The sequence below is a fragment of the Megascapheus bottae genome, chromosome 35 (genome assembly GCF_031878675.1).
Source record: "Megascapheus bottae isolate mThoBot1 chromosome 35, mThoBot2.hap1, whole genome shotgun sequence".
Taxonomy (NCBI): Eukaryota; Metazoa; Chordata; class Mammalia; order Rodentia; family Geomyidae; genus Megascapheus; species Megascapheus bottae.
Genome location: NC_143543.1, coordinates 3,990,364 through 4,002,430, shown reverse-complemented (window position 1 = coordinate 4,002,430; position 12,067 = coordinate 3,990,364). Strand labels below are relative to the sequence as shown.

The window sequence follows — 12,067 nt, the reverse complement described above, 5'->3', positions numbered from 1 at the left end:
AAGATCTTCAAAGCAGATCTCACACCAATACTCCTCAAGCTCTTCAACGAAATTGAAAATGAAGGTTCCTTACCAAACTCATTCTATGAAGCCAGTATAACCCTCATCCCCAAACCAGACAGAGATTCATCAAAGAAAGAGAACTATAGACCTATATCTTTGATGAACATCGATGCAAAACTTCTCAACAAAATACTGGACAACCGTCTACAACAACTCATCAAAAAAATGATACACTATGATCAAACTGGATTCATCACAGGGAGGCAAAGCTGGTTCAACATACGCAAATCAATTAATATAATTCAACACATCAACAGGAGCAAGGACAAAAATCACATGATTGTCTCAATAGACGCGGCAAAGGCATTTGACAAGATCCAACACCCCTTTATGTTAAAAGCTCTGGAGAAACTAGGAATCCATGGAACATTCGTCAATGTAATAAAGGCTGTGTATGAGAAACCTACTGCTAGTATTACACTTAATGGTGAAAATCTAAAGCCATTCCCTCTAAAATCAGGAACGAGACAAGGATGCCCACTCTCTCCACTACTCTTTAACATAGTACTAGAATTCCTAGCCAGTGCAATAAGGCAAGAAGCAAGCATAAAGGGGATCCAAGTAGGGAAAGAGGAAATAAAACTAAATACATAATCATGTCATCTGCAAAGAGGGATAAAGAATCCTATAGACTCTACTCCCAAGCTCCTTGAGCTGATTCAAAGCTTTGGAAGAGTAGCAGGCTATAAAATCAACCCTCAAAAATCAACTGCCTTCCTTTATGCCAACAGTGAGAGGAACGAGGCAATAATCAGGAAAGAAACTCCTTTCACAATAGTCTCAAAGAAAATAAAGTACCTAGGAATTAGCTTAACTAAGAATGTAAAGGATTTTTTGACAAAACTTTAAAACCCTAAAAAAGGAAATTAAAGCAGAACTAAGGAAATGGAAAAACCTCCCATGCTCCTGGATTGGAAGAATCAATATTGTGAAAATGACAATCTTGCCAAGAGCTATCTACAAATTCAATGCAATACCCATCAACATCCCAATGTCATTCTTTAAGGAAATAGAAGAGGCAATTCAAAATTTCATATGGAATAATAAAAGACCCCGTATAGCAAAAACACTTCTTAGCAGAAAGAACAGCGCTGGAGGAATTTCAATTCCAAACTTTAGACTCTATTACAGAGCTATAATTCTCAAAACAGCTTGTTACTGGCACAGAAACAGGCCTGAAGACCAATGGAATAGAACTGAGGACCCAGATATTAAACCACAGACCTATGGCCACCTAATCTTTGACAAGTGAGCCAAAAAAAATAGAATGGAAGAAAGACAGCCTCTTCAACAAGTTGTGCTGGCAGAACTGGTTAAGCACCTGCAGAAAACTAAAGCGGGATCCTTCTTTGATCCATTGGAGTTAATTCTAGTGCAAGGTGACAAAGACCTGGAGGTAAAAGCTGACACACTGAAAACTCTTCAGGAAGGAATAGGAGGTACACTATGCCTCCTTGGCACAGGTCAAAACTTTCTTAATAAGGACCAAGAATCACAACAAATCAGAGAAAGGCTGGATAAGTGGGACTGCATTAAACTGCAGAGCTTTTGTATGGCAAAGGACATAGCTAGTAAACTAATCAGGAAGCCTACAGAGTGGGAGAAGATCTTCACCAACCAAACAACGGACAAAGGCCTCATATCTAAAATATATCAACAACTCAAAAAATTGAATCACTCCAAAACTAACCTCCAAAGTAACAACCATCCCAATAAAACATGGGCCAAAGACTTAAAGAGAGTCTTCTCTGAAGAAGAAACAAAAATGGCCTATAGACACATGAAGAAATGCTCAACGTCTCTGGTCATAAAAGAAATGCAAATCAAAACAACTCTAAGATTCCACCTCACTCCAGCTAGAATGGCCAGGATCAGGAAAACGAATGACAACAGATGCTGGAGGGGATGTGGCCAGGAGGGATCACTACTACACTGTTGGTGGGAGTGCAAACTCGTTCAACCACTATGGAAAGCAGTGTGGCAGTACCTCAAAAAGCTAAACATAGAACTCCCCTATGACCCAGCAATTCCACTACTTGGCATTTGCCCAACCACCCAGAAACAAGGACATACTAAACCTATTAGCACAACAATGTTCATTGCAGCACTATTCACCATAGCAAAGATATGGAACCAACCTAGATGTCCCTCAGTTGATGAGTGGATCAACAAGTTGTGGTATTTGTACACAATGGAATTCTATGCTGCTGTCAGAAAGAATGGCATCGCCCCATTTGTTAGGAAATGGAAAGACTTAGAAAAAATCTTATTAAGTGAAGTAAGCCAGACTCAAAGGAACTTAGGCTCAATGGTTTCCCTCATTCGTCATAATCAGTAGAAACCTTGGGCTCTACTAGCAGAGATTTGCAATAGAGCAAAATCTTGATACATAAGGACAAATAATGTGAAGCTAATTGGAAGGACCTCCAGGATAGTGAAACAAAAGCCATATAATGAATGATTATTGTCCTTAATGTACTATGTTGTCTCTCATCTCCTTTGCTGTCCCTTGGTTATCTCATATTGGTATAGTATCTCACTTTGTTATCTGATATATTGAATTTATTTGTATTTGGATATTTTAAATTTGATAGGGAAGAGGGGAAAACCAAGACGGGTGGGGGGTGTGGGGGGGGGAGGGAAACGGGTACCAAGACATGTGAAAGGGTATCAATGTATGTTATTTAATGCACCTTCTATCTGGCAAATATCATGTAACCCTTTTACTAATTACAATAAAAAAATAAAGCAAAAAAAAGACTGGCAAAAAAACTATGAAAAACATGTTTGTATAAGTTTAATGACCATGCCTTTATTCAACTATGAATATGTAAAAAAAAACTTTTACAAGGCAACTTAGTTGAAATTATTTGGTGGGAGCCTTCCAGCGCCAGATCTAGCCCACCTAGAGAATCTCTAGTCATTTTTCCAATTTTGACTAGGCCATCCCACATGACAGTTTATAGGACCAAATTTAAATCTGGGGGAACCAAGACTGATGCCTGTGTCCTGCCACCAATTGTGTCCAGATTGTGCATCTGAGTGGGAGGAGCCATACCAGGCCCCAGGAATGTCCAAATGGATAGTGGCAAAGACACAGAAAACAAGAACCCATTAGGACTGGTACAGATTTCAAGAACAGGACCAGACAATCACCTCAGGGAACCATAAAGCAGGGGCAGAGAAACAGAGACCTTTTAAGTGAACCCAAATTTTCTCTTTAGAACCTTTAAACCATTGCAAAATCAAGTCTAGAGGAAGATCCTCCGTGGATGCCGCTTGGCTCATCCCTTTATATGCACCAAACACAAAACTTTGGGGAGGGACAGATAAGGAGTGAGGGAGGGGGGTTCGAGTTCTCCAAGTCAGACTCCCCTTTCTCCTCTTATGATCCTGAAGATGTGACCTGCTTTAGAGGGAGAGAAAGTTTTTGTTAAGCAGGGGAAGGTTCCTTCGGTGGTCATCCCGTAAAGAAAGTGGTCCATTTCAGCCGGCAGAACATTTTAAGTTTTCCTGGGTAAAATTTGTCACCTGATTGGGCGGCCTTGTCTCGAAAGTCCTTAAAATGTTGGAGGATAAGGTTTAGGGGTGTTGCGAGCTCCTTACTCCCTGTACGACCCATTTTCCTATCGAGCAGTAAAGAGAACTACACAATAAGGGGTTCGACATGGACAGTCAACACGAGAATGACAACTCCTACAAGACAAGGATCACCTCTAAGATGCACAAATACCAAGACAAATACAACTGCCATACAAACAAAACTACAGTAACAACCATTGTACCTGGGAGACTCTCACTTACTAATCTCCAAATGTCATGCCCGGGAGACTCGAACTCCCTATTTTTTGCAACAACCCTCTGGAGTGATGTGGCATCCCTGCATCCACTCCTGCCCTGGGGAGCCATACTGCATACAGTTTCTCCCCGGTGGGCCAGTCACCTGGAGCTCCCCAACAGAAAGGACAAAACAAAGACCAAAGACAAAACTAGCACTCAAGATCTTCCCTCTGGAGGTTTTGTTCAAAATTCTGATGCTGGGTCAGTCCTCATCTTTTGATCCTGGACGAGGACCCCAAATGTTAGGGTCTAGTTCCCCAATATTAGGGTCCATGATCAAAGGAATGAGTCTGACACAAAAGCAGAAGATCAAAGGAACGAAGTCTGACACAAAAGCAGAAGTTAAACAGAGTTTTATTCTGCGCCTAGCATCAAGAATTATACTGACTGGTCAGGGCCGCCTCTAGGATCTGAGTGACAGAGCGACCCTGCCTAATCTTACAGGCTACCTTTATAGACCCCAGCCATGTGGTTGGGCTGGCCATACACAGGTGGCCAATGGAATTCAACATGGTTGATTGATGGCTGGGGCAACCACTGACACCTTTGCTGTTTGAAGGGGCCTATCATCTTGGTGGGCTTCTGGCACACTGCTCTGACAACAAAGGAAAGGGAGGGAGTTTCCTGGCAGGCCAAGGGGGGAAAGGTGGGAAGGAATGGGGAAGTCCCTTTCAGACTACATGATTTTCCTCATTTTTAAGAACTGATTGTACCTATAAAACTACAAGTAAATCCAAAGGATAAGACAAAAGATACACTTATACTTCCCTAAACAGTAATTTAAATGTTCACACAGTGAGACCAGGAGATTATCTCAAGGATTCAATAGCTATGTGCAAATGATCACAGAGAATGATATTTATCTAAATGAAATAAAAGAAATATAAATGGGTTTTTATTGTACTGTTTCTGGTTATTTTTTTCCTTTGTTTTATTTTCTTTTGTCACTGCTTTTGATTTCTGTACCCTTTGTCTTGTATATAAGTTTATCTGATTAAGGGAGGGGAGGAGAAGCTGAGAAACAAGGGGACAAAGGGTGAACCCACTTAGAAGTGCTACTATCTAGATACTACGTTGTAAAGATAGTATAAATCTTCAGTGGAGGAGAGGCAGAACAGGAAACATTGGGAGAAAATGAGGGAGGAGACATAACATTTTATTACATAGATTAATATGTATATATACATACAAACCCTCAGCCTAATTTTAATTATGTTCTAAAATCTAAGTGCCAGTGATTGCATATAGAGATTCCCTTCTTGAAAACTTCTTTGTTAAATACGTCATTTGAAATATGATGTAAAAATCAATGTTAATAATTTCTTTAATAAAAAAATGTACTCATTCACTGACATGAAACTGCAATTGCTTGGTATAGCACATTTAAAATAAAAAATAAATTTTAAATAACTTATTTTGATCTTCCTTCAGTAATTTGGATGTTAAAAATAATAAAAAAAAAAGGGATTCTAGAATTTGACACTGTAATATCAATCTTTACAAACAAAATAGAGGAAATAGGAAGTGTGAAGTACAGATTTGAATGTCACACAAGTAATGTATAATGACTTTACCATTCAGTATTATGACTTTACCATTCAGATTTCAATCCAAGTATAAAGACCCTCTGGGCATATGCAACAATTCCATGGGATGATTAAAAATAGAAAACATTTTTTCATGTATTTTTATTGTAATTAAAGAAGGGTTACATGATATTTGCCAGATAGAAGGTGCATTAATTCACATACATTGATACCCTTTCATATGTCTTGGTCCCCATTTCCCTCCCCCCCACTCCCACCCCTCATCTTATTTTCCCTCCTTCCCTATTCAATTTTAAATAATCAAATACAAATATATCCGATATAGCAGGTAACAAAATGGGATACTGTAACAATATGAGATAACCAAGAGGCAGCAAAAGAGATGAGAGATAACATAGTACTTTAAGAACAACAATCATTCATTATATGGCTTATGTTTATATCCTAGAGGTCCTTTCATCTAGCATCATACTATATGGCCTTATGTATCAAGGCTATGCTCTATTGCAAATCTCTGCTAGGAGAGCCCAAGGTTTCTACTGATTATGACAAATGAGGGAAACCATTGAGCCTAAGTTCCTTTGAGTCTGGCTTCACTTAAATATGATTTTTTGTGGATTGGAAATGGTTACATAATTAATATACATCATTGAGAGAAACCTTACACATACAATTGTGTATGCCAGATTGGGGTAGAGGACATAGTATATAACTCAGGGAATAAATGGTTAAAGACAAGAAGTTCAACAAAAGTGATGTTTAAGTGGTAATGCATATATAATTCAAAGCACCTTTATTTTGCCTTTCTCAGCTTTCAACCAGAACACATCTTGTTGTGGTCAGTACCGCACCAACCCTGAGAACAAAGGTCAGATTCGTTATAACAAGTTATCTGCTGTCCAGTCACCATTGGCTCCTCTCTGTAGTGTGAGGTACATGGTTTATTGAGATCTTAGGATCACAGTCCTAAACCAACTGGGCAGCCAAATATGAGTTTCTTATCCTCAAGGAAGCAAGGAAATGTTCACCAAATACAAGTGTCAAATTTGACTTGTATTTTCACCTGAAAAACATGATTTTCATTTATTTATTTGTTTATTATTAAGCCACAGTACTATGGCTTAAACTTAAGGCCTCAAGCTCACATTTAGCTTTAAGTCTTAAAACTAATGTTCTAGAATTAGAGCAACAACTATACTCCCAACATATGAGGTTATAATCAATTAAATTTTACTGGAAGATAGAATATAAAAAAATGAAAAACAGAAGGCTGGATAAGTGGGACTGCATTAAACTGCAGAGTTTTTGTATGGCAAAGACATAGCTAGTAAACTAATCAGGAAGCCTACAGAGTGGGAGAAGATATTTGCCAACCATAAAATGGACAAAGGCCTCATATCTAAAATATATCAACAGCTCAAAAAATTGAATCAATTCAAAACTAATCTCCAAAGTAACAACCATCCCATTAAAAGATGGGCCAAAGACTTAAAGAGAGTCTTCTCTGAAGAAGAAACAAAAATGGCTTATAGACACATGAAGAAATGCTCAACATCTCTGGTCATAAAAGAAATGCAAATCAAAACAACTCTAACATTCCACCTCACTCCAGTTAGAATGGCCAGAATCAAGAAAACTAATAACAGATGCTGGAGGGGATGTGGCCAGGAGGGATCACTACTACATTGTTGGTGGGGGTGCAAACTCTTTCAACCACTATGGAAAGCAGTATGGCATTCCTCAAAAGACTAAACATAGACCGCCCCTATGATCCAGCAATTCCACTACTTGGCATTTATCCAATCATCCAGAAACAAGGGCATACTAAATCCACTAGCACAACAATGTTCATTGCAGCACTATTTACCATAGCAAAGATAGGGAACCAACCTAGACGTCCCTCAGTTGAAGAATGGATCAACAAGATGTGGTATTTGTACACAATGGAATTCTATGCTGCCGTCAGAAAAAATGACATTGAGTCATTTGTTAGGAAATGGAAAGACTTAGAAAAAATCATATTAAGTGAAGTAAGCCAGACTCAAAGGAACTTAGGCTCAATGGTTTCCCTCATTTGTCATAATCAGTAGAAATTTTGGGCTCTCCTAGCAGAGATTTGCAATAGAGCAAAACCTTGATACAAAAGGCCATACAGTAGGACGCTAAATGAAAGGATCTCTAGGATATAGAAACATAAGCCATATAATGAATGATTGTTGTTAAGGTACTATGTTATCTCTCATCTCTTTTGCTGTCCCTTGGTTATCTCATATTGTTATAGTATCTCACTTTGTTACCTGATATATCGGATATATTTGTATTTGGTTATTTGAAATTGGGTAGGGAAGGGGGGAAAGCAAGATGAGGGGTGGGGGGAGGGAAATGGGGACCAAGACATGTGAAAAGATATCAAAAATGAGAATTAATGCACCATCTATCTGGCAAGTATCATGTAACACTAAAAATATATGAAAAAAAATGAAACAGTTATAGATTGAGGGTCTTCAAGTTTTCTTGAACTTTGAGTTTATTTAATGCCAAATAACACAGGAATGTAACAGCACAACAGCTCAAATAACTTCCTATTAAGAGGTAATTGCACAAAGAACAATTGTAGTTTCTTCTGTCTGTTGTCCTATTATTATACTTCATAAATTCCATCTTTTTAAAATGTACTTTGACTAATACACTATCTCCTGAAAATCTTATTTTCTCATTCGTCAAATTATGTTCACTAAAAATTTCTTAGAGAAATAATGAAAAAAGCATTGTCAGTTATTCTGAATAAAAATGCTTCCTTATACTTCATGTTTAGGAACATACATCAACAAAGTAAAATATTGAAAGGACATTCTTGAAAGTAAAACTTGGTATCAAGAAAACAATGTTTTTCCTGTTATTTGAGTATCAATTTCTAAGCACTCACGTCATCTGAAGGACATTAACTTTTTAAATATCAGAATCTGATTCAGAATGCATTTGTATTATCCATATCATGTGATGCTTAGTTATACAAACCAATTTAATGCATGCCTGCCACAGCTAAGTTTGTTAATTAAACTTGCAGCTGTATAGTGTATTTTACATTTGGCATTTTTCTTTCCAAGTCCTAGGCTTGAGCTCAGGGCCTGAGCACTGTCCTTGGACTTTCTCAAGGCTAGAGCTATACCACTTAAGCCGCAGAATCACTTCCAGCTTTTTCTCTAATTATGTTGTACCGAGGAATCAAACCCGGGTCTAGGTGCATGCTAGGCAAGCACTCTACCACCTAGGCCAAACTTCCAGCCCCTACATTTGGCATTTTTGTACCATTCCTGGGGCTTCAATTCAGGGCCTTGGTAATGTTTCTGATCAATTATGCTTAAGCCTAGTGCTTCACCACTTGAGCCACAACTCTATTTTAGACTTTTTGGTGATTAGAGAAAAAAGTCTAGCAGGCTCTTCAGGCCAGGCTAGCTTGAAAAGTTATACTAAGATTGCACCCTCCTGACCATGTAGAATATTATTTCTCAGCCACTAGCACCTGGCAGTATCTGGCATTTGAAAATAGATTTCTACTAGTGAAAAATGTAAAGACCATGACCAAGCAGAAATAGACTTACAAAGTTAGCACTACGGCACTGGGTAGAACAGTTTGTATTTGACATAAAATGAAGCAGGAGTCAGACTTTACTGAAACATTTGTATGTTGATCAATATTTTAAAAATAAAATCCACAGTGAAGCAGAAATTACTTTAGTGTTAAATAGGTCAAAGAAAAAATGATGGTGATCATATGCACTGAAAACATTGAAAAATAAACTACGTAGTGAATCTAATAAGAAAATTTCTGTTACCATTTCAAAAGTAAGAATAAAAAGCAAGATTAGGGCCAGGAGTTTGGCCTAGTATTAAAGTGCTTGCCTAGCATTCAGGAAGACGTGGGTTCAATTCCTCATTACTACATATACAGAAAAAAGAGTGGTGCTGTGAGTCAAGTGGTAGAGCTCTAGCCATGAACAAAAAAAAGTGAGAGTTTCAAGGACAATACTCAGACCCTGATTTCAAGTCCCAGGACTACCAAAGAAGGTGGTGGAGAGAAAGGGAGAGGGGGGAGGGAGAGGGGGGAGGAAGAGGGGGGAGGGAGAGGGGGTAGGGAGAGGGGGTAGGGAGAGGGGGAGGGAGAGGGGAGGGAGAGGGGGAGGGAGAGGGGGAGGGAGAGTTTACACTTCAAATATGCTAATTAAAGCAAATTATGTCTCCATGATATAGCTACAAGCATAGAACAATATGATTTCTGGTCAAATTATTACCTTAAAGAAGGATTTTCTTAGAGAAACTTTAATATCTTTGTTCCTCAAGCTGTAGATGAGAGGATTCATCATCGGAACCACAATGGTGTAAAATACAGAGGAGATTTTTCCCTCATCCAGAGACCCAGGAGAGGAGGGTTTGAGATACATAAATGCACAGGATCCAAAAAACAGAGATACAGCAATAACATGGGAGCTGCATGTACTAAAGGCTTTGGACCGGCCCTCAGTAGACTTTATTTTGAGGATGCTGAAAACAATGAAACCATAAGACATAAAGATAATGATACTGGGTAAAGTGATGTCTTTTCCCCCTACAATGAAAATCTCTACCTCATTGACATAGGTGCTGGTGCAGGAGAGCTTGAGCAATGGCATAACATCACAGAAAAAGTGGTTGATGGTGTTTGCATCACAGAAGGTCAGTCTCAGGACACATCCAGTGTGAATCAAGGCATCAGAAAACCCCATGAAGTATGAAGCAAATACAAGGTAGGAACATACTTTAGGGGACATGACACTATTGTAGAGAAGTGGATTACAGATGGCCACATAGCGATCATAAGCCATTGTTGTCAGCATGTAGCATTCAGAAATGACAAAGAAACAAAAAAAGTAGAACTGGGTAATACATCCTGTATAAGAGATAACATTCTCTTTTAGTATAAAATTCATCAACATTTTAGGTGTAATCACAGTAGAATAGCAAAGGTCTATGAAAGACAAATTAAAAAGGAAAAAGTACATGGGAGTGTGAAGGTTGGAATTCAGGGTAATTAGAATTATCAAACTCAAATTTCCCAAGGCAGTGACTATATACATTAGTAGGAACAGGAAGAACAGAGGGATTTGCAGATCAGATCGGTCTGATAAACCCGCCAGAACAAATTCAGTTACAAATGATCCGTTTACAAGACCCATTCTTCTCTTTCATTCTTCTATAAGAGAATCTGTGGACACACAGAAAAGTGACATAAGAAAATCAAAATCTGAATGTCGAGAAGTAACTCACCTGATGCATAAATCCTGACTTTAATAATACCTTCTATGTTAATTGCAATAGACTTTAAACTATCACCAACAACCTGCAAAGCTAAGCCCTGTATTTCATATGGTAGACAAGAGCATGGAGATGGAGTTGACATTTTCTCAACTCATCTGCTCCTTGCTTCAACTATTCCTTCAGCAGTCGAAGAAACAAATCCTAGCACCCATTTGCTAAACTCCAAAACTGACCATAATTTAATGGTACTGGAATTACAAAAACTGTTTCTAACTTTAAAGAAGTGAATCTTGGAGGGCTAATTTGGTGTTCCATGTCACACAAAAAAATACAAATGGAGAGAAGTTGCATTCTTCTACATGTAGAGGGAATTTTGTTTAAAAACCTGCAGTCTTTGCAGTTGCTAACTGAACTTTCTCAGTTTTTGTTTTCATAGGACTCTCAACTATTTTATTTGAAGTTTATCATTGCTTCATCTGTATATCCAATTTTCTGCCTTTTTATTTTAAAAATGTAAGAATATTAAGCAGACTAAAAAGCAAGGCAATGGTAAAAAAAAAAAAAGATCTACAGGGGCCAGGATAAGTGCTTGGTAGTATGCATGAAGTCTTGTTAATATCACGTTTTGTGGTTGGAAATTGCTGAGGGTGTCACATTAGTAACAAAACAAGACACTAACATAAGAATAATGCTATAGGTGATGGACATATTAGATATTTTATTAGATTAATGATCACTATTTGAGGGAAAATAAATATGCCTTATGTATATAATAACAAATGTTAATCATAAGTTGGGAAGTAGATTTATTATACATTAACATTAATAGATTTTTTTACAACTTACCCTCTTTAGGAGAAAAAACTTTGGTCTTGCTTATGATTTTCTACTCTGGTCCTGGCATATAGGGCAGTATCTTAATCCAAGGTTTTCTTCCGATTCAAAAAGTAGGCTAACTAAAGCTAATATTCATCTATCTGAACTACTAGTTAGAATTTCTCATGAAAACATATGCATCTAAAAAATGGGGAAAGCAAAAAGCCCCATAATTTGTTTTCAATCTTGCAATCTTATACACCAACAGAATGTTAACGAGTTTAAAGACATAATGCAATGAAGATTACTCAGTCTCATCTCAGTGAACAAACTTTTTACTAAGATCTTAGGCTATTTAACTTTCTGAGCAGTATATGATATATCTTTTGGTCACTAGGGATCATCATTGTACTGAAGTGTTACATTCTCATTAGGGATTTCACATCCTTTGCATAAAGTCCATTATTACATCTCTTAAGGGAAATGTAGTTCTTTTACTCTTTGAA

General features: G+C 37.8%; 1 protein-coding gene across 1 annotated transcript; it reads right to left on the bottom strand.

The window, feature by feature from the left end:
• Window positions 1-9,730: 9,730 nt before the first annotated feature.
• On the bottom strand, window positions 9,731-11,852 carry LOC150042536 (olfactory receptor 8B3-like). Its single transcript, XM_090324521.1, has 2 exons — window positions 11,839-11,852; window positions 9,731-10,667 (listed from the first exon to the last, which is right to left on the bottom strand). The coding sequence occupies exons 1-2, from the start codon at window positions 11,850-11,852 to the stop codon at window positions 9,731-9,733; spliced, it is 951 nt and encodes a 316-aa protein (XP_090180647.1).
• Window positions 11,853-12,067: the final 215 nt, after the last annotated feature.